The sequence below is a fragment of the Ceratotherium simum genome, chromosome 6 (assembly GCF_057802395.1).
Source record: "Ceratotherium simum simum isolate JZ-2026a chromosome 6, ASM5780239v1, whole genome shotgun sequence".
Classification (NCBI taxonomy): domain Eukaryota; kingdom Metazoa; phylum Chordata; class Mammalia; order Perissodactyla; family Rhinocerotidae; genus Ceratotherium; species Ceratotherium simum.
The window spans coordinates 5,023,808-5,047,360 of NC_141905.1; the positions used below are offsets into that span (position 1 = coordinate 5,023,808).

At 48.0% G+C, this 23,553-nt stretch overlaps 1 protein-coding gene across 1 annotated transcript in view; it reads right to left on the minus strand.

The window, feature by feature from the left end:
• Nucleotides 1–23,553, minus strand: part of GRID1 (glutamate ionotropic receptor delta type subunit 1) — a 707,967-nt gene that overhangs the window by 249,694 nt on the left and 434,720 nt on the right. The window contains exon 5 of the mRNA XM_004432480.3: nucleotides 3,366–3,419. Coding sequence (XP_004432537.1) covers nucleotides 3,366–3,419 — 54 coding nt within the window. The remainder of the gene's footprint in view (nucleotides 1–3,365; nucleotides 3,420–23,553) is intronic.

Consider the following 23,553-nt stretch of genomic DNA (forward strand, 5'->3'; position numbering starts at 1 on the left):
AACTGATAAAGAGGCTCCAGAAGCCACCTGGTTCAACCAAAGTCAAGTCTGACTGGTCCCAAACTGGCAGCGTCTCATGAACAGCCACGAGTGGTCCCCTCCATCCCTGAGACGTGGGTCTTCATTGTTGCCTTTGTCTTTTCTTGGAAGCCACCTGGGAAGTGCTCATCAAAGCAACTTGCTCTGTCCTATGTACTTGGACCTGCCTTCAACCAAACCTTTTCAAGAATCAACTCTTGGGCCAGCCCCAGTTGCCTAGTGGTTAAGTTCGGCACACTCCGCTTCGGGGTCCCAGGCCCGGTTCCTGGGCACGGACCTACACCATTCGTCTGTTAGCAGCCACACTGTGGCAACGGCTCACACAAAAAAAGAAAAAATTAGGAAGATTGGCAATGGATGTTAGCTCAGGGTGAATCTTCCTCAACAACAGCAACAAAAAAGAATCGACTCTTTGCACGGGGCATGGAGGATTCAGAGATGAGCTGGATTCTGGCCCTGCCTTCAAGGGACTCAAGACCAAGCAGCCACCTTGACTAATGGTTCATTTTGCTCTCCACAAGTGTTTTGAATCCCCACCCTCCTCCAAGTTAACGTGTAACTTAGCCAGTGAAAATATAGTTTAGGGCTGGCCCTGTGGCTTAACGGTTAAGTGCATGCGCTCCGATGCTGGCGGCCAGGGTTCAGATCCCGGGCGCGCACTGACGCACCGCTTCTCCTACCATGCTGAGGCCGCGTCCCACGTACAGCAACTAGAAGGATGTGCAACGACGACATACAACTATCTACTGGGGCTTTGGGGGAAATAAATAAATAAATAAATAAAAAATTAGAAAATATAGTTTATTCCACAAAGCACATCTGCTTGGCAGTGTCCCCACAGTGGAGCCCAGAAACCTGTAGAAACTGTTGGTGAGGCTCACAGACTCACAAGCCTTCCTCTGCACCCAATTACCCCTTCTCCAAATAAAACAGGCCTGTCATGCGCAACACCAATATTCATGGGTGAGGGGGTGGACATATTAAGAAAACTACTGCATAAAGAAAGCAAACAGAAAGATGTGCTCTTGAGTGTTTATCTTGAATCTGGGAAAATACATTAAGCGAGTCAAATGCAGACGGGGACCATGGAGGATGGAGCCTGTGAGGAATGAGGGAAGCAGCTGGGGACCACTTCTTGGGACCACCGTGCAAGCCTCCTTGGGGACAGAGCCACAGATCTGGGCTCATCTGAGGGACTAAACTTCCTCCAGAGAAGCGGGAGCAGCTCAGGAAGAGAGAAGATGGGGCCCTAGTGTAGTGGCTGAATGCTAGAGACATGCCGGAGCCACCACTCGCCTGCTCCTAACTCGCTTCCCACCTTTGTCTGGCCTGGCCATCACACGGGAGCAACAGAAACGCAACCAGGATGCTATTTGTCTGCGGCTCTGTATTTGGATAGAGCCTAGAATGACATAACTGTCACAGAATAACAGGATTTTGTTCCTGATGGGGCCATGAGTGTGCTGGCCCAGGGTGTGCTGCTGACCAGGGGATGACACAGCCATTCTCCCGGGTGAGGCTGTTCCAGTGGCTCTGATGAGTGTGCTCACACCTGAGTCCTCCTGGTGACACTAAGGAAGCCCTGGGTTCCAGCCGCCCCACAATGATCTGGGGATGCTTCGCACTGGCCAGGCTAAAGTTAACCTCAGCCCTGAAGAGGGACTGAGGAGGGACAGGGAGAGGACCCAGGGATGGGTCGGATTGCAGGGGAGAGAAAAGATAACAGGTTAGAAATGTACCAACGCAGCACATTTTAAGACTGGCAACAGACAAACACTGGCTTTCCAATGTGGAGGGGTCACCCAAACAACAAAGCCAGCGCCGGACATTCACCTTAAGGGCACATGGATGCTTCCTTTCTCTGGACCAAAGAAACCGGACTGTGAAGAACCTGTGGACAAGCTGGCAAAGCCCAGAGGGTCTAAACTTCCCGAGGACCAAGGAGGACGGAGGACTTGTGCAGGCTCTGAAGACCAGGGAGGCGGCCGTCATGTTCCCTCTCCTAATTACCAGCACAACCATCCACAACCTCAGGGTCAATGGGCAGTTACCACACATGTCTGCAACTAGCCTGTATAGAAGAGGAGCTAATAAGATGTGCATTTATGGAGGAAAATCATGAAAAGTGGGCCTTGCCAGCAGTTACTATCTGATACTACCTGCAAAATTATTAAAATAAGCCACCCAAAACTATAGTAGCACTGAGCTAATGAAGAACACGCATCATAAAAGAAGAAATTACCGACATAATAAACCTTGCGTCTTCTAGAATGAGGCCATTAGAAATTGATCAGTTAATTTAGGAGCAGCTGAAGGCCACAGCCCTGACAGAAGCACACGCCAGGAACCCATCTACAGGCAGCTCTGTCAGAGCGAACTGGTGAAGACCAGACCAGGCCACAGTGAAACCTCAGTGTTCTCATTCCTCCCGGGGCCCAAACCAGTGGGATGGCCAGTCGTGGGGAAGACTTCCCATTCACCCCCTTTAAATGGTTACTCTGATTTCCATCCCCACCAGCTGCACAGGAGTGTGTGCACACACGTTTACCCTCACACATGCATACACAGGTCCACACACACACATGCCCACACACACATCCATACACATATACTCACATACACACTTAAGCACACATACATATCCACACACACACATACATACACACTTACACTCACACACGAACCTTCAACCTCCTGCATGAGATGCAGCCCCCGTCCCCTCCTCATTCCTTTGCCCTACCACCCCCTCTGCACCTCATTTTCTAACCTGCCCTAATCTCTCCAGTCCCTGACCCCTGAGTGGCTGCCTCACATCACCCCACACATCTAATGCCTGACACCACTTCTCTTTTTTTTTCTATTGAGGTCACACTGGTTTATAACATTAACTAAATTTCAGGTGTACATCATTATATTTTGACTTCTGAGTAGTCTGCATCGTGTTCACCACCAAAAGTCTAGTTTTCATCAGTCACCATATAAATGTCCCCCTCTACCCCTTTCGCCCTCTGCCCATCCCCTTCCCCTCTGGTGACCACCAATCTGTTCTCTGTATCTATGTGTTTGTTTGATGTTGTTTTTTTTCTCTTTGACTTTTGACTTCCTTGTGGACTCAGGTCTGGATTCTTCCCCTGGTTCCCACCTGCTCCAGGTGAGCCTCTTGACAGGTCAAATCCAGCTCTCTGACCTCCTGTCTTGCACAGTGGAGGCTAGCATTCACTCCAGCACCCCAAATCACAGCTGGACCTGAAAGGATCGCTCTGAACTTTCCCAAGGGGCAGGGGGCTCAGTGCAGGGCGCATCCCTCACCATTCTCAGGCTCTTACCTCATTCACAAAGACCCAGTGGCTGTCCTTGGAAGCCAGGTTGGTCTCCACGGCCTGCAGAGAGAAAAAGAAAATGAACATGAACAGAAGCAAGCCAGAAGCTGGCAGACACACAGGATGACTGCCGAGATGGGGTTTGATAAACATTGTTCTTGGAGAATTTTTTCCTCACAAAACATGCCATCCCCCTGGGGCCAGTTCTGGCTGCCTTCGCTAAAAGACGCTTCATTTGAACACAAACATCTGATTTCCTGCTGTTGTTCCGCCCTCTCATCCACCAGCCCCGAGCAAGGTTAGAAGCTCTAGTTCCAGCAGGCATCACAAGGCCACAGGCGTGGGCAGCCCGCCCCTCCCGGAGAACGCTTGCAAACATCTTTCTGGAGGGGCGCTGAGGGGATGTGTCTCATCATTGCCCAAGGCGAGAGAGTCAGGAATCTGAAACAGGGATTTATGGGGCTTGACCAGCGGTGCTGAACAACACTCGGAAGACAGCGGCTCACAGCTGGGGCTCTGAGCCGCCTTCAGTTCTTTAGGATCCATAGATCTGGCTCTTTCCTGCTCCTGGGCAGGGATCCCACCCCCATCATTCTCTCATAGTATTTTGTTCTATTTCTTTATAGCACTTGCCATTTCTCTGCTTCAATAGTTATCGGTTTTTTATTTCTTATTGTGTATCTCCTTCACCAGGTTAGGGTCTCCATGGGGTCAGGGGCCACATCTGTTTCTGTCACAGTTGTATCCCAGAAACTTACGCTATACCCAGCACATAGCAGGCATTCAATAAATGTTGTTGAATATACGAATGAAGTGTTGGAGGGCCGGGCAGGTAGGATCCGTTACTGATCTTGTTTCTCATATGTTTTTAGGAGTGCTTTTTTCCTCCTTTAATTGGAAAGCCAACAGATTGAAAGAAATAGAAGGAAGTAATAGTTTTCAGGCATGTTCTGTGAGAACATTCACAATTTGTATGTGCCAAGTACTTGCTGGGTACCAGGCACTGTGCCCAGCCATCTATGAACCTGGGAGAGACCTATCAGACTGTGATCCTCTTTTATTTATTTATTTGTTTGTTTATTTATTATTGTATTCTTGTAATCTTTATTATTCTTTTTATTTGAAAAAAATACAGAAAAATAAAAATGTTCAAAATCATCCCATAACCCTGCCCCATTTTTTAAAAAATGTGCTAACGTAGTGAAAATGCCCCATTTATCCCTCCAAATTCATCCCCCAGAGATTGTCTGAGGTGTCCCCTTGCAGTTGTTAGTCACACCTGCAAGTACATATCTCCATACACATATCAGACAGATGTTTTTGATACCGGTTCAAGACAAGGTTGACGTAAGGGAAGCAATGTTGTAGAAAAGAAAATCTCTGTTGTAACTTTGAAAGACCTCTGAGAAACTAACCCAGCAGGATATGCCCCCTCCAGGAGATCTAACTGCTCTGTAGATTTTACGACCCCTGCTTGTGCATGCACCTCCCAGCTGCGATAAGATGATAACTTTGTTCTTTTGAGTTCCTTAGGAATGTGATGACAGCCCCTCCACACACAGAGAATCTATGCTAATAGCCATCATAATGAAAACTGAAAGATCTGATGTGGCCACTCCCAGTCTGTAAGGCCAGAAGGTCAACATTCCTAACCCCCTCCCCCACAACCCACCAGCCTATATAACTGCTGTAAGACTTTGGGCCCCTTAAGATGGTTTTTTTCAGATATTAGTTGGCCATCTTCCCTCTTGCTGGCAAGCTGTAATAAAAAAGTCCTTTTTCTCCTACCACCTTGCCTCTTGACTATTGGCATGTCTTGTGGTGAGCAGAAGGCGCCATGTTGGGCAGTAACAATTTTATTAAAATGGGATCATGAAATACACACCAGGATACAACTGTCATTTTTGACTTATCAATTTATCAAGCATATCTTTCCTTATCAGTACATAGAGATCCAACTCATTCTTCTCAACAGATGAGGCATAGAAGGGTAAGGAGCCTGCCTGTTCCAGTGACCAGCCATATGTGGGACCCAGGTCACTGCACTGTCATTGCACAGGATTCTGTTAGAACCACACCTACACAAGGAATGGCAAGTTTGCTGGCCAACACAATAAGCATGTGGAAATAGAGGCCATGGGAGGGCCCAGGCCAGCTCTAGCATCCCAGTCCTTTATGGGTTGCTCCCCACAGGACACTAAGGGTGGGCACAGGGGCCTTTCCTGGGCCATGTTGCATGAAGGATGCAGACTCTCCTTCTCTAGCCTATGAATGAGAGGGTACCAGCCTCTGTGAAGACATACGGGCCAGGAGTCTGTCCCGGGCTGGAAGGGGACTGCTTCCAGCAGCTATCATTTAACCACTCTGGTCTCAGTCTGCTCATCTGTGAAATGTAGACAACACTTGCCCCTTCTTGTCTGCCAAGTGTGTAAAATTTTAAGTTCTCAAGTCTCAAGAAGCAGCAAGCACACAGAAGGGCGTCCATACAAGTCCCAAGCCTTTCCCATGAAGCAGAGATGTGAAGCAGAGATGCGGGTTCCACCCCTGCTCCTTGACTTGCCCCAATTCTTGGATCCTGAGAGTCTTTTCTAGCCACCCAAGTTCCCCTTCTCTTCATGAGCCATGCCCCCATGAAACCATCTCTTCCCCAGGATAAATGAGTTATTTCTACAAATCCCTGAGCCACTTCCTCCCTTACCTCAGGAAGAAGGCTCCAAGTGTTCCCTCTCCTCCACCTGAAAGAAATGAGTCCCGAGAGATGCCGAGCCCTGTACCTGGACACCGCATGGGGCCATGTCCCGAACACTGTCTGTCTCGTTCTACAAACCCAGTAAACCAGGCCCTCTCCACAGAAGCCACGAGGACTTAAGGACCAGCGGCTCTCTGAGGAGCCTCAGACCCTGGGACAGGGTGGGTCACAGCCACCCAGCCCTGAGCTTCTCTCCTCTCAACACTCAGACTTGCATGAATGTCTTCAGGGGCCCAGAGGCCCGGGGAGGAAATCGGGGAGGGAGACGCGGACATGGGGTGCTCTGAGAACACTCTGCAACACACTTCTGGGCTCTGGCTGGCGTCCACTCCCAACGCCTCAGCATTTCCTTAATGCTCACTTGGAGGACACCAGTGACACCCTGTCAAATCTGCACATGATACAGAGCTGAGAGGGTGTCATACGTCTGAGAAAGCTGGAACAAAGAATTGACTCGAAGGAGATGTAGTTTAACAAGGCTGAACTCCAAGTCCTACACTTAGGGTGCAGGAGCAGAAGGGCAAATGGGGAGACGAGACTTGAAAGTAACACCGCTGAGTGAAGACCACGGGAAAGCAGGGGGTCTGTTCTGTCCTTTGGGCGTTGACTACCGGGCCGCCCCACTGGATGGAGGACACTGCAGACTGGAATCCAGTCAGAGTGGGACAGTGTAAACTGACGGCCAGTTAAAGTGACCACGGATGCTTAGAAGCCAGGACAGTACAGGTGTCTTTAAACACATGAAGAACTGTCATGTGAAAGAGAGACTGGAATTGCTCTTTGCAGCCTCTGAGAGTTGATTTAGGACCGAGGTCTCCAGTAATCAAAGAGGCAGATATCAACTCAATATAAGAGAGAACTTGCAGACCTTCCATGTAGTTCAGGATGGAATGGGCTGCCTCAGGAGGAGTGAGGCCTCATCACGGGAAGTGCCTGAGTGGAAGGCAGACATCTGTGCCACGAAATGTATTTAAGTGTGAGCATGGAGGCTGACAGTGGGTGAAGGCTAAGACTCCGTCATGCATCAACATTCTGCAGCAACGATTCTCAAGTCTGGCTGCATGTAAGAACTTCCTAGGGAGATTTTAAAGATGCGGACCCCCTGGGCCCCACTCCTTGGGATCCTAATTCACTGGGAATGGTAAGGTGCCTGAGATCCTGTGTTGTTTCAGAGCCCCGACCCTCACTCTTGGCCTCCAGGGCTGGAGGCCCCGCTCCGGACTGTGTAGTTCTGTGAATCTGAAGGCATAGGTGCACCTGTGCAGGTGAGAGGTTCTCTGCATGTCCCTGCAGAAGCCAGCCCCACAGAAGACCTGACTCAGTTGCAGGGAGCAGGTGCAAGCCCTAGTTATTCTAAGGACTCTTTCCACTTGGTCCCAGACTCACACATGGAACATATTGATGGAGAGAATTGATCAGAAAACCCCACAGGACAACTGGCCAACTTTCCTGTCCTACTTTCCCTCACCAATTAAGCAACAGCTAATTTGTTAAGCCTCTTTTCCCTACACAGAGATAAACAGCACTTGGCTGCAGCCTTTTCCACAGGGCACAACTAACACAGAAGCTGAGATAGATGGTAAGAAGGAGAAGCTACTGCAGATTTAGCAAGAATACCCGCGTTTCCCCCTCCTAATAACTGAAGAGCTGCCAGGTCCGTGGGAAGAGCCCTAAACACTCACAGCCCAGTGGGCACTGTCCCTCCTGGCACCACTAATTCTCCTTCTGTGTGCTGTCCTTTCTGTCTTCCTCCCCAGCCATGTCTGCGGCAAGTGCAAGCTGAGTCCTCCCTTTCATCTCAGCGCAAGCAAGGTAAGGAGGAGGCAGGCAGAGCATGTTCGAATCCCAGTCCCACCACTGCCTAGCTGAGTGCTCCTGGGTGAGCTACTCCACCTCTCTGAGCAACATTCCATACCTATAAGGCGTTCGAATGCCAACAGTGATATCGATGCTCTGCCCACGTCCCCATTGGAATCCCGTTAGGATTTTTGAGCACATTGGCGCCCCATGTGCGTTCATTCCCAATGGCAGACACCGTGGCTCAGGCTGCCCGAACCCTGCTTGGCACTCACAAGCAAGTGCTGGGAATTTACAGCCCTAACCAAGGACTGAGGGTGTCACATACGCAAATCCCAGCTGCCCTGTTCCCTGAGGGGGACTGCTCCAAGCGGGAGCTCAACTGTTTCCAGAATCCCGCTGCCAAAACTGCCTGCTTGATCACTCACGCTCCCTGGCTTCCTTTACTCCCTATTCCACGTTCCCACTCCCCTGCTGTCTTCTTTTTTTAAAAAAAATCCCCCTGGGAAAACTCTGTGTATTTTTTGTTTGTTTTTTTGTGAGGAAGATCAGCCCTGAGCTAACATCCTTGCCAATCCTCCTCCTTTTGCTGAGGAAGACTGGTCCTGGGCTAACATCCATGCCCATCTTCCTCCACTTTATATGGGATGCCGCCACAACATGGCTTGACAAGCAGTGCGTCGGTGCGCACTCGGGATCCGAACCGGCAAACCCCGGGCCGCCACAGCGGAGCGCGTGCACTTAACCACTTGCGCCACCGGGCCAGCCCCCTGGGAACACTCTTAATAAATCATTGTCACACAAATCCTGGCCTCAAAGTCTGCTTCTGGGAACCCAACCTGAGACAAACACCTCCCACCTTGGGGTTACTGTGAGAATTAAATGAAATGACCTGTGAAGCTTCCAGCTCAGACAGGAACTCACTATAGATGATCAGTTAACATGAACATCCTCCCTATTCCTTCCACTCACGTCTCCTGCCTGGTCGTCATTCAATGGTCTCTTTTAGACGTGTAGAAGTGCATAATCTCTCGTGTGTTCCTTCCTTCATCATTCAACAGACCGGGCCAGACACACACCAGCAGCTGTCCTAACTCTCCTGGATACTAGTGTGAGCCAAGAGCCTCGTCCCTGCCATCAGAGAGCCAGCAACGGCAAGAAGACCAATAATAAACCCCCACTGTTCCATGGGTGGGGTGAGGAGGGGAGGGGAGTTGGCCTCCTGCTCGGGGTAGAGTCACTCGCCTTCAGCAAGTAGGAAGGCTGGTTTCTGGGAACCGGGCTCCTGTCTTGGAGCTGGGCACCACAGCTGTGGGACAACCCTCCAAATAATGCAGTGCAGGTGGGGGAGGCCCGCACCACTGCAGGAGCTCCACACAGAACCTGTGGGAGCCAGGAACGAGGTCTCAAAGGACCCGAGGGACCCCTGCAGTGGTGCAAGTGCCTCGACGCAGCACAGACAGCCAGGGTTAAGTTGTTGCTGTGTGTCCTTCAAGGCCTCGCCAAACCATCAGAGCCAGACTGCCTGGCTCCTGTGATCCATCAATAGGTTGGCAAACATAAAACTTGAGAAGAAGAGCTGAGGAAGTGGAAACTTACAAAGGATCGTGCTGTCTCCTCCTTTAGCCTCTTTTGAATAGAAGAGGAGACCCAAGACACTTAAGGTGGCACGCAGCCCATGGAAAGGGCTGGGATAGTGGACAGGGGCAGTGGGTTAGTGGGGAGGGGCGTCACTTGCAGAGGCAGAGCTGGATGTCTACACTTGTGATGATACCATGTACCACCCTCTTGACAGAAAAGTGCGCTGTCATGGAAAGACCCTGTTAAAGGAAGCGGAGGGCACCTGGGAAGGGAATGTGTCCCCTTGTCATGAGTAGCAGCCCCTGTCTGAACCTCAGGATGACTCTTCCCTAGGCCAGTGGCATCAACAGAGCTGGAGTATAAGTGATGCAGGACACCCACATGCCATCCTGTGGGCCCACTGGGGGCCAGGGGACATTGGATCCTGTCCTGGCCACCCAGCCACCCTGATTCCACAGTTTCCATAGGGAAGTAGATGCAGACCAAGCGCCAGCTCCTGGCTTCCAAATCCTCTGGACAGAAAGCAACCCTGAGCACCGGTGGGAACAGTCTGTGCAGGGCAGCTCGCCTGGACGGGACCGAGGAGGCCCCTTGACCACATGGAGGTGAGGATCAGTCCTAATATCCAACAGCCTAGAAGGAAGCAGAGAAGACAGGGGTTCTGAGGGATTGGAAGAAGCATCACCAGGCTGGTCCCCTTCCTCTGTGTTCTCAGCCTTTCCTGTAGGACCAAGGCTGAGCCATTCCCAAGGACGACGAGAGCCTGCTTTTATCAAACACCCAGCCAGACACTTCCATACGACATCTCCACTTCACAACCCACAGGCCTCGCTTTACTCACAACACCCTAACGAGCCAGACAGCACACTCATCCCCATTCACAGACCTAGATCTAGACTCCGACCTCGCAAAGGTCCCTCAGCTCATACACGGCAGAGACTGGATTTGAACTTGGGGCCATCTGTCTCCAAAGCCTGTGTTCTCTTCCCTGCGTCATGCTGGGAAGCCTGAACAACTGTCAGAGCAAGCATATGAGCTTTGAGCCTGGGCCTGGCCCCTGACAGAACAAAATGATTCTTTTTCTCATAACTGAGAAAACACCATTACGAGCAGCAGTGCCTTCCTTCTCCAGGTTAACTCATTCTCATAAGCCTGAAACCATTATTCCACTTGCATTTCTTAAGTATGAGCCTGTTTCACTTTATCTTGGCCTAAAGAAATGGTAAATGGAGTGGAAAAAACCTCCACATGGAAGCCTTCCAGCAACATCGCTGAGGATTCATTTCACAAAGTGCAAACGCCACCGATTATTTATGTGTGTGAATTGTTGGCCACTTATCTAGGCACTCCCCAACACTGGGAGCCTGAGATAATGAAAGCTTGTCGACAATTAGCATCTTTTGAAAACCCCAACTCTAACATTTCAGAACATTCCCCCCATGGAGCCCAGGGCCTGGCACTTTCCCAAGGACAGACACTGAGGTAACTTTAAAGACCCACTGCTGCCTCTGCAACAAAACGCTATTTAGGAAGAGTTCTCTCTGTGCAACATCACCCCGCTGAAGCACAAGGGAGTAAATGCTCCCCATTTGCAAGGAAGGGGAGTAGCTGGCTGCAAGACTAGGGATGATTTGGGGAGCCCATTTACAAGGAAATGAGCACAGCAGCCACATAAGGCTCAAGTTTCAGAAGCTATGCCCAGAACCACGAGACAACCCACAGAGGGCAGTTATCAATGAACTGTCTCAGGCCACTCTGGGCTTCCCAGGGGCCTGCCTTCTCGGGAAAAGGGCCTGAGATTCTGGCCAAGCTACTTCTGTTTACCCTGCCTTGTCTCCAGAACCTCCTGGGGCCTTGCTTTCACTGTAAAACTGCCTTAAGCTTCTCCCCAAGTCTGTGGCTCCTATTTCTGGCTCCATCCTTACTCCTAGATCCCAAGGGGACTCTTGGACCCTGTGTGGGTCTCTTTTCCGGTTTCTTCTCCCAGGCCCTTCCCAGGAGATGGCCCCTCCCAGCCAAGCGTGAGTTATCTGTTCCCACCTCCTCCATCACTCTGCTGGAGCTTCCTTGAGGCCCAGGGCCCTCATCCTTGGCAGGAGCAGGAAACACAGCCACCTGAGCACATGGAAAGGCAGCTTAGCATGTGTGTCAGGGGGAGGAGGTTGGTCACTGGAGGATGATGGAGACAAGGCCATCACCTTCAGCTATACAAGGCCATCTGGGGAAAGCGTGGCAGAGTTAACCCTGTGTAGCTTCCAAACCCTGGGGGACAGTGAGAGGGCTCTTTCGCTGAGGGAGACCTGAGCCTGCTGCCTGGAAGTTCAGGGAGGCTGCTGGCTGGGAAAGGCTGGAGGTGAGGGCTGCTGCAGGCTGGGGGCAACTGCTGGCACTTATCAACACCTCCTTTCCCTGGCCCCTGAGCCGAGCCCTCTACGCATGACACCTCACTTAGTCCACCCAACTGCCCACTGAAAGGCTTCTGAGCTGAGCCTACAGTCGGGGAACTCGCCCAAAGTCTCCCAGCAAGTCAGCGTAACCGAGGCCACACAACGGACCTTTCAGACATCAAAGCCCATGCACTTGCTAGTGTGTCACACCGACTTAGGGACCGAGAGAAGATAAACTCGCTCTTGGCACTTTTTGTACATGTTTATGTAAAAGCAAGAGCTGAGCTGGAAGGTGATGCAGATGGTGGTGAGACCTGGAGAGTGGACCTGGAAAGCCACAGGAACTTCTGTCAAGTTTGGTCCTGGATCCTAGTGTTTCCTTCCACCCTGTCCCCAGAACTCCCGGGTCAGGTGGTCCTCTGGTTGCCAAAGGATTTCTGTCTATGGGGAGGGGTCTCCAGTCCCTCACTAAGGCTAAGGCCTGGGCTGCTTGCCATGCAGCCCCCTGCCGCACACAGCGCCTGGCAGACAGTGAACTTAGAAAGATGTCTGTGGAATGAATGAATGGGTGGATTCACACTCCTGCATATTTCCCTGGTGCTGAGTCTGAGGAAAGTCGGGGACATAAATAGCAAGCCCCATCCAGTGAAAAGGGATATTGACGTACAGACAGTCTTCTCTTCGCGCGGCACCACGTTAACGGAAACCCATGCACGGCACACTGCGTTCTCGCTCTGCACGGTTTGGATATGCACTTGATTTTCGGTTAACACTGTGCCGTGCAAAGTAAGTACTGCCTGTATTTGAAAGTAGCATCCTTTTTCTACAAATCTGAGAGAACCTGAGAGTGAAAGGAAGTGAACTTGAAAGGTGGATAAATGCAAGAAAGCGTGACCTTTGGAAGCTGATGGAAACACAAACACATTTTAGAGCTTTTCTATAGGGATATAATTGTTTCTTCATTTGTGCTAAGTGCTGAACCTCCTGATGCACATTCCCATATATCTTGCTTAACAACATAGTAAGTTCTGGACTAGTTTGCAATCAATGGCACTTTAAAAGATATTACCGTAACACTGGAGAAAGAGTATTCATCATTAGACTTTTTTTTTTTGACACTGGCTTTGATCTCAGAAAAACTATTATGTTGCTATTGGGGGAAAAAAGCAAGCATAATTAACTAAATGCACGTAAAAATCTGATCTGAACAATTTCTAGCCAATCATTAAACCCCCCTGGCCTTAGCCCTCACTGTTTACCAAGTTTGAGATAAATAGCTCTTCCCAACTGCCATCCCACTTTGTTCCGGGGGCAGCAGTGCCAGCTCACGGCCTCCGGGGATAAAGATTCATTACAGATCATTTGTGGATCCTTCAGATGAAATAGAGACAGGTTTCAGGGCTGTGCAGGAAGTGCAATTTACTGTAATAAAAAGTGAGAATATGCTACATGTGGACAATTTATGAGGAAACGTTAATACCAGCAGAAAAATGAAATGGAGTCTGCTCTCAGGCACGATCTGTTTAACAAGATCAACTCAGAGAAGGGAAGCCAGGCAGTGTCAGTGAGTGTCAGCTGATGGATACTTGGATTTTAATCAATGGTCCATAATTTCCCTGCCACCTGGAGGGCACAGAAGGCAAATAAGGCCCTCCATGTTGTCACTCTCACAGACACAGAGGCTGTGTCCTGACCGGAGGCCATGGGAGCTGGCTTTTCTATCTGATCTTGTCTCACGGAGGAGAAAGGTGTTGCCGGCCCTCAGCCACATGGATGCACACGATCTCTTTTGAGGACCGAGATGTACAATAGAACAAACTGCTTCTGAGCATATTTACGCCCTGCTCTGGTTTGGCGACAGTAGCCGCCAGCCTCTGCAGTGGGCTGTGAACAATCTCACGACACGGTCCCCCAGCGGGCAGGGGACGCAGCTCTTGGGTGGCAGGTGGCTGTGGTGAGCCATTTCTCATACTCTGCTGTTCAGCTCCAGCTTCAAGCGGTTTTCAGTTACAAGCAAAGCAAAGTCCAAAACTGATTAGAAATGTTTTCTTCTCCCTCCCACGGGTATTTGCACATTCATACTGGAGTTGAGAAGGCATTGCCTGCATCTGAAGTCTGGCTCTGGGGACCCACAGTATCAGATGCTCCTGAAGGAGGGGGTAGGGACCGTTTTGGGCAGAAAAGTCCCTCCCAGCATGGCTGGATCATGTACGGCTCCGCAGGCCTGTCCCCTGTGTGCAGCTGTCAGCCCTAGAGACCCACACCCACAGCGGGATGTCCACTGGGAGAACAACTACACGGCCTGGGCTAGTCAGTTACAGCATCAGTGTTCAAGGTTAATACAGCGACCCTTTCAAATCATACCAAGCAATCTGCTTCTGCTCACAGATCTAATTCCTTTCCTCAACCTAAATTGTTTTTAAAAGATGGAAGCGTTTGAATTCTTTTTAAGGCAATAAAGTTGAAAGTCGCAATTCTTTACCAAGCTGATAAGAGTTGCTGGGTATAATTTGTATTCTTTTTTATGAGCCTGACTTTTCAGAGAATGGACTAGAAAGAAGTATATCTTCTTTTCAGCTCTGGAGACAAGAGCTGCTTCTTCCTCAGGGTGCTGGGGAGGAGTTCCCTGGCTCGGGAATTGTCGGGAAAGGAGTCCCTTATTTGTGACGTGGGAAAGCAGGGAGGCACCCTCCCTGGCAGAGGGGTGAGGGAGACAGGAGTACACACAGCTGCTCACCTTGGCGCTCAGCCTGGGACTATGGCCCCACTGAAAATGACTCAGAGAGGCTGTGAGTGGAGCTCTGAGGTCTTGGGGAGTAAAGAGGAGAAGATACTGCAAACTCAGCAAAAAGAGAAGAGGGAGGAGAAAGCTATTTTCTTTAGAATCCAAAACATAAATTGCTCTATAGCCTTTGAGATGGCTTCTCTCCAAGTACAAAGTCTCTGTGCAGTTGGGGCCCAGACCGGAGCATGGCCAGGAGCCTAGTTTTCGCCCAAAGCCCTCTGGGCCCCACAGCAAAGCCATGTCACTCTGCACTCAGCTGCTAGGAGAGGTAGAAGCAAGCCAAAAACACATATGCTTTGTCCTCAGGGGTGTGGCCCACCCGCCCCACCCTCCTCCCCCTTTGCCGCACAGAGCACCTGGAAAGGCCTACCCACTGGATAGCAAGGCTAGGGGAGAAAACTCTAAACCTAGGGCTTCCAGGCTCAGTACCTGGAGTAGAAAAAGCAATGAGAGAGCTCACCACCAACCATGTCCTACAACCTGCCTTGGAGCTGTAGGTCTAAGGCACCCCACTGGTCTCATCTAATGATCCTGGTGACAGGCATGAGGGTAGGAGGCAATCCGACTTGACACCCAGGGCAACTTTAAACCTTAAGCTCTCCAAATACTCCAGTGCATGTGGGCATGTGCACACACACACACACACACCCCACATACAATTCCACTTCATACACTGTATGGGGGAAAGTGGGGCACAAATAAAAAGGAAGTAATATCAATGAATCAACAAACACAAAAGGCCTAGCTTAGGCCTTATTGCATCTCTCGTAAATTCCTGCCCCAGATCCACACTGGTCTTTCTTGCTTCCATGACCACATTTTCCATATGGCCTCCAAGGTGTCTATTCTAAAATGTAAACCTCAATCTATGTTGTCACTAATTCTTGTTACAATCCTGCAAGGTGACCACTTACGATCCCCCTTTAATACAAGAAGAAACTGAAGCTTACAAACTAGTAAATGACTAAATGGCCAGCTCTTTGGGGTCACAGACAATAGTATCATTTTGCGCAGGTTGGAGAGCCAGAAGTACAGCCCAAATAACAACAGCATGAGACAGCCTGCCAACGCGTCTGGAGCAGCTGTCTGTCCCACCAGACCCCAAGGACCAGGAGGCTCGTGACGGTCTCAGCCCCTGCCCTGGTGGTCATTCCGTGTAGACTTGATGCTTCTTGACTCTGTCCTCGCTAGGGCTGGGTTGCCTGTGGCCTAGGGGAAGGGCCAAGTGCCAACTAGTGGCAGTACAGGGTCCAGGAAGGGCCACTGGCACAAGGCAAGAGGCTTCAGGGCCAAGAGACCAGCCCCATACGCCTCCTACGGAATTTGCCCCATCTAGAGGAACCACAAGGCATGAGGGAGGCCCAAAGGAGACAACCACGCTTCTCTGACTCATCCACTTTGGGGATGTATAGGATTAAAACGTCAAAGAAGCAGGTGTCACCCTCAGGAAAATCCATGAGCAGGTGGGAGGGAGACAACAGCCGGACCCACCCACCCATTTAACAAGCATGTCCTGGGCTCCTACCAGGTGCCAGGTGCTGTGAGGAATGCTGGACATGGAGATAAGGCAGTCTTGAGCCCTATCCTGAGTAAATGCAGCCTCCTGGAGAGACAGACCCATACAGAGAAAGAATTCTACTAGATAAAGGGGGAAAGTACAGTGATAGAGATGTGTTCAGTGAATCAGGAACCAGATACCAACTCCTTCCTGCAGAGTAGAAGTTCCCATGCTGGGGTGGGTAGTAGTGGGACAGTAGGCTATTCCAGTCTAAGGAGACAGCATGTGCGAGCCTGGAAGTGAGAAAGGGCATTAGGTTAGGAATGGTGGTTAAGTCACATCTTCACATCTTGTGGACAAGGATTTGGTTCTAAAATTATTAGATGAGGCAAATATCAATTACAATCAAAATTAGCCATGAAGATTTCTTAGCTTATGGGTAAAGTATTACACAGAAAATATAATTTGTGCAAAGAACCCTATATCTGTTCCTCTAACCTGTATTGATCAATGTTTCTCTACTGCCCTCCATTAGAGCTTCAATTTCTTCCCTGAGGGTATTGACTAGATCATCACTCACTTGCCCAGCCGTCAAATGCCAGGCTCCCTATCCTGTCCTGTCAGATCACTGTTCTGTCCAAACAGTCAGACCAGACAGCTTTGTTATCACTTCCCGCACCGCAAGTTAGGATGGGAGGTGCATGGTCAGATCTGCATTCCAGAGAAGTCATTCTGGCCACGTGGAGAAGCCCTTGTGACTATGCACACATTCTTTCCAGCAGGTTCTCTCACCGCATCAAGCTTTACTGTGCCCCATTGCCTGTTGAGGAGGCAGACATGGCATTGTCTGGCCCATGGACCTATTGACTGGAGTTAAATGTGCACGTGAAGCATCCCCACTGTTGGCCATGCTGTGGCTCAAACTCAGGGGTGGGAGGATCAGTAGCATGAGGCCTGAGTTACGACCTGAAATACTGCCAGGTCCCAAATGGTGGGGCTTTATGCCACGCAGCGGAGCCTGGCTTTTACCCTGTAAAGCGGGAGCTCTCAGATAGTGTTCTATGGAATGGAAGGAGCTTAGGAGGTGCTAAAAGTTCCCCCGGGGGAAAAAAAACCTACGCTTAGAAAATTTGAGATGTACTGCATTTGTGTCCCCACCCTGAAGAATCACAAAGGACACTAACAAAAATGTCCTCAGAATGTTATGGGCTGAATTCTGGCCCTTCCAAATTCATATGCTAATGTTCCTATCCCCAGTACCTCAGAATGGAACTCTATGTGGAGATAAGCTCCTTAAAGAGGTGATTAAGTTAAAATGAGGCCATTAGAGTGGGCCGAATCCAATATGACTGGCGTCCTCCTAACGACAGTAGGAGACACCAAGTATGTGTGCTTACAGAGAAAAGGCCATATGAGGACACAGGAAGACAACGGCCATCTACAAGCCAGGAAGAGAGGCTTCAGTAAAAACCAAGCCTGCCAATGCTTCGATCTTGGACTTCCAGCCACCAGAACTGCGAGACAATACGTTTCTGTTGTTTAAGCCTCCAGTCTGTGGTACTTTGCTGTGGCAGCCCTAGCAAACTAATACAAGAGATGCTAAAAGTTCTCTTAAAAAAAATCGCCTGTGAAAAAGTGTGAGATACACTGCTCTTATATCCCTACCTTGAAGAACCACAAAACATACGAACAGAAAAGTCCTCGTATCACAGAAAATCATCAAACTTGGCAGAATCCAGTGTTTATCAAACATATCTCCCCAGAATATTAAGTTTCTTTGTTCAAGGAACACACTGATATTTCACAGGATACTAAGGTTACAACAGAACAGGGTGGGATAAATTACACTCCAGGCCACCGGGGCCTAGAGAGGAAGTTGGGATGAGAAGAGTATGGTCAGATCTGGATTCCACATAGGTCAGAATGGCCACCTGGAGGAGAATTTCACAAGCATGAGAAATTTAGGAAATCAGCTACAAAGCAGTTACGGTGGTCCAGAAAAGCTGTGATGAGGACCAGAGCAGAGTAGAGGTCACTGGGCTGGAGAGGAGGGGACAGAGTTTGGAATGTTTAGAAAGAAAACATGGACAGGGTATGGTCATCAGTTGGAAACCGAGTGAGGTGTGAAGGAGATAAAGGAATCTGACATGACTGCTAGATGCAATTACATAAAGACAGAGAGTAGATCAGGCTAAATGAGGAAGATGATGAATTCGGGTGTAACCTCCTGGGGCAGCAGGAAGTTTCAGAGGAAAGTCTCAGAAGTTTAGGAGAGATGAGTAATCACAGGTGTGAACACAGACAAGGCAAGGGCTTACCTCAGGCAGAAGGTGAAAGTGCAAGTGCAGGCAGGTTACACAGTACCAAGTCAGCCTAGAGTCCCCATCCTCCAGTGTGAGAATTGGCAACGGCTGGCTCCGGCTAGAGTCACATACAAGGGCTCCAGCTGCAGGACCAGTGACCTGTGAAGGCTGGGAGCCGCTGGGAAGGACAGAAGGACGGGAACTTCTTCACCCGCGCCTTCCCACCACTATTGCTTCCACCAGTGCAGGCCAAGCCACCACGTTCCTGGGAACAGCACAGCGCGCATCCAGCTGCCTCACTTTCAATCCCCAAGGATGTATTTTTTCAAATTATGAGTTGTACACACACACACACACCCCACCTCCCCTCTATACCCTGTACTGATTCAGAGGGTTCTAAGCATAACTGAAAGACTTCATATTATCCCTGTAAGTTTCTTGCTATTGCAATCTGTCCACCACCCCATCCAAACAGTTCAGACCCCATCCAAACTCTTCTTGCCTTGCAACATTATCCTTTTCACCTGGGATTTATTAAAGAGGAAAATTTTATCAGGCTAGCCCCACGCTGATTAGCCAAGGGAGATGCTGGATGTGAAGGAGACCTGGGTCCTAGTCCTTGCTTTTCCTCTATCTCATTTAACTTCTCTAGGTTTCATTTTCTTCACCCAAAAAGTCTGAGAGATAAACAAGGCTGATGCTTGGGTCTCAATATATTCTGAGATTCTATGGGCAGTTTCCCAAAGGTTTGAGGAACCCAATGGTTTGGGAGAGAGTGAAAGGATATCCCACATGGCAGTAAGAGACAGTGGTAGCATTTTGGCCCCTCAATATCAGAAAATCCTTGATTTGTGGAGACACCCACTGTGTGTGTCTTGGCTAGATGTAAGGGGCTGCAAAGTGAGGAGCAAGAAGGTTCCTCTCTCCAGCCTGCACAGGCCAGCTTAGGATCTAGGCTTAGCACAGTGGATTCCCCTAAATCTTGAGACAGTGACCTAAAGATCTAATTGAAAAGTCAATCTCATTGACGAGGGCAGTGCTGTGAGTCCAATGATGGTGTCTTATCCAGACTGTGCCTGGGGATAACCTTGACCATGTCCCCACCATCCGGCCTCTCATAGATTTCCAGCTCTGGTTCTCCAGCCTTCCACTCACCTCCGTGAGTTGCCCAATACCATTTGAATAAATTCCCTTTATTTCTTATTAACTCTGTTTTAAAACTTTCTACAAGCAATGGGGAAAATACTATTTATTTTTAAAATCTGAATATCAAACACTGGTAAGACCCCAATGTGCTAAATAAGAACATAATCAAATTTTTTAAAAGGGAGAATAAGTAGAGTAATTTCAAAGCACAATGTGACAATCATAAACTAGAGTTTATAAACCTGTAATTCTATACTAAATCATAGTGTAAAACTCAAGTGGTATTAAAAGCCTTCCATTGACAAATGGCAGTCCCTGGTCCTACCCCCACCCCTAGTCCCGGCCTCCAGAGGCAAACACTTGTAACTTTTAGCTATTTCTTTGAATTTACTTCCATATTTCTTAATTATATGTTCATCCTCCTATACTTGGTTGATCAGCTTTAGACATTGGCATTACCCATTATCTTCCTGATATGGTAATGAGGACTTAAGTCTTTTATACAACCCCTCATCCTTTCATTTCCCCTCCCAATGTTCCCAACCTAGTTGTCTCACAATTTTTAAATAAAATCAAAAATGTTGACTTTATTACAATTATGAAAATACTATCCCCTGCTAAGCCAAGTAGTGGACTATGATTATATTATTTCCTTGCTCATACCATTGTTGCTTTCTTTGCGTTAACACGTGCCCTGATTTGTATTTATTATACAAGGTCTATAACATATTTGTCCAAATGTTCAACCATATAGAATAGCGCTTCAGTTTGGTCTCCTGTTGATGACAGGGGCTATCCTGAGACTTTCCTTTCTGCTCTCTGGTTGGAGTCTCTGTACTTGCTATCGTTTACTTTTATCTTTTTTGAGTTTCATTTTATTTTTATGAAGCCCATCCTACAGTATCTTCCTAAGAAAAGGTACATGAAGTGTGAATTTTTGAGTCTTTGCATGTATGGAATTTTTTAAAATTTTGCTCATATCGATCGGTTGTTTCACTTAGTACAGGACAGGATACACTCATTCTTCCACAGAAACAGTGTTTCTCCAGTTATCTTCTAGCATTCAGTGTTACTCTTAAGCATCCTAATTCCTGTCCCTTTTAGGTCACCTGCCTTTCTTCTTCCTCCCTCCTCTTCCTCATTCTATTCTTCTCTCTCTTTCTCTCTGCTCCGCCCCACACTCCGCCTTGGTGCTCTGAAACTTGCCATTGAGGTGCCTTGATGCAGGTGTTCTTTTCATTGGCTAAGAGCTAAATGGTTGGTAGGAGTCTTCGGTCTGGAGACACATGTCCTTTAGTTCTGAGACATTTTCTGGTTTATTTCTTTGATATTTGTCTTCTCTCCATTTTTTTCTGTTCTCTCTCTAGAATTTCTGTTAGAAGAATATTGAACTTCCTGGATTGAGCGATTCACTCTTGTCAACTTTGCTCTCCCATTTTACACCTCTTGACTTTTTGTTTTACTTTCCTCAACTTAATTTTCTAATACTTCAATTGGATTTTTAAAATTTCAGTTATCACATTTTTTTATCATCAGTTGCTATTTTGTGCTCTTTGTTCTTCTTCATAATATCCTATTCATATCTTAAGGATGTAATTTTTTTTTATCTCTGTAAGATTATCAATGATAGGGTTTTTGATGTTTTTGTCTGTTGCCTAAACTAAGTTTGTCCTGGATTTCTTTTTCATGTTTGTTTTGTACTTTCTCTTTCATGTATGAGGAGTTCTTCAAGTGCATAATGGGCATTACTGGTTCTTTCATATTTAAAGTGAGGCATTCAAAAGCCCAGTGAAGGGCATGGCTGTGGCTGGTGGATGGATTGATTGGTGGGCTTCCTTGCCTTTGCATCAGAAGACACCTCTCTCCCTCACCACATCGGCACCTGCAGGTCTTTTCTCCAGAGTTGTTCTGAGTCTCAGAAAAGATTCCTCCAATATCCTGCCTGAAGGTTATACTCCAGCTGCTGGCATTCTGGGAGCAGGGCAGGAAAGGGAAGTACTAGTCCCACTACCCACCGTGCAAATCTCTGTTTAATTTCCACTGGTTTCTGCCACCTGCCTCATCCCCACTTTCTGGGTTCTCTGGTGTTGCCGAGATTCTCGCAGCAGGGAGAACCAGCTCACGTCCCAACAGCATCGTTATTGTCAGGCACTGAGGTTGTAACATCCTTATTCTGCTGAATCAGTTTCTCTTCCTCCATCCACGTTCTATTTTTCAAAAACTAGCCCCAAGCTCTCACCCACTGTTGTCTCCTCTCATGTATTCTTTGACCTGACGGGTTTATAACATTTAACTTTACTGTCATTTTGGAATAGTCTGGAGGAAAGGGGGAATAAACATGGGCAACCAATCGGAACTGTCTAATCAATCAGAAGTCCATAAATCACAAGTGAGTCAGAAGTCAATAAATTCCTTTTTTGCTCAAGCCACCCAGAGCAGGTTTTTTTTGTCAGCCACTGAGAACGCTGACTGATACAAGAAGGCTGGAGGAGGGCACGGTAGCAATGAGCATGAGCTGTGCCAGGGATGATGGAAAAGGGCAAGACAGAGGCAAAACCAGAAATAAAAAGAATATTGTTTTTTGGCACTAAGGCTAGAAATCTAGCTGAGAACCAAAACTCCAAAACTTCTCAGACAGAACTTATTTTCATAGCTTTGGGGTGGTAGACTGCCCACCTAGACCTTGGGATGAGAGAGGGACGGCTCCTTTCTCTGCTCTAGTCTGCACCCCTGGAGGCTGTTTGGGGCAGTGTGTTCTCTGGTAGGCCATGAAGCCAAACAGGGACAATTTCACAGAGAATTCTTATTTGTTTTCTTTTTATGGTGAAATTTTTGTTGTACATTATTATTTATCAGTCATTGTTTATAAGTGCCCAGCCTCCACTCCCTAGCCCCTGGTAACCACCAAACAATTCTATCTGTCCGTGTGTTGGTTTATCTTCCACATATGAGTGAAATCATGTACTATTTGTCTTTCTCTTTCTGGCTTATTTCACTTAACGTAATACACTCCAGGTCCATCCATGTTGTTGCAAATGGGACGATTTTGTCTTTTTTTATGGCTGAGTAGTATTCCATGGCACATATATATACCACATGTTCTTTATCCAGTCATCAGTTGAGGGACACTTGGGTTGCTTCCATGTCTTGGCTATAGTGAATAATGCTGCAATGAACATAGGGGTGCATAAGCCTCTTTGGATTGTTGATTTCAGGTTCTTTGCGTAGGTACCCAGTAGTGGGATAGCTGGATCATAAGGTATTTCTATTTTTAATTTTTTGAGGAATCTCAATACTGTTTTCCATAGAGGCTGCACCAGTTTGCATTCCCACCAGCAGTGGATTAGGGTTTCCATTTCTCCACAGCCTCTCCAGAATTTGTTGCTTTTTGTCTTGGTGATTATAGCGATTCCAACGGGTGTAAGATAATATCTTAGTGTGGTTTTGATTTGCATTTCCCTGATGATTAGTGATGTTGAGCATCTTTTCATGTGCCTATTGGCCATCGTATATCTTCTTTGGAGAAGGGTCTGTTCATTTCCTTGGCCCTTTTTTGATTGCGTTGTTTGTTTTTTTGTTGTTCAGTTGTGTGAGTCCTTTATATATTATGGAGATATTTTTTCCCAGCTGGTGGGTTCCCTATTCATTTTCATCCTGGTTTCGTTTGCCTTGTAGAAACTCTTTAATCTGATGAAGTGCCACTTGTTTATTTTTTCTTTTGTTTCCCTTGTCTGAGTAGACATGGAATTCAAAAAGATCCCTTTATTGCTGATGACGAGTAGTGTACTACCTCTATTTTCCTCCAGGAGTTTTATAGTTTCAGGTCTCACCTTCAGGTCTTTGATCCATTTTGAGTTAATTTTTGTGTATGGTGAAAGATAATGGTCTACTTTCATTCTTTTGCAAGTGGCTGTCCAGTTCTCCCAGCACCATTTACTGAAGGGACTT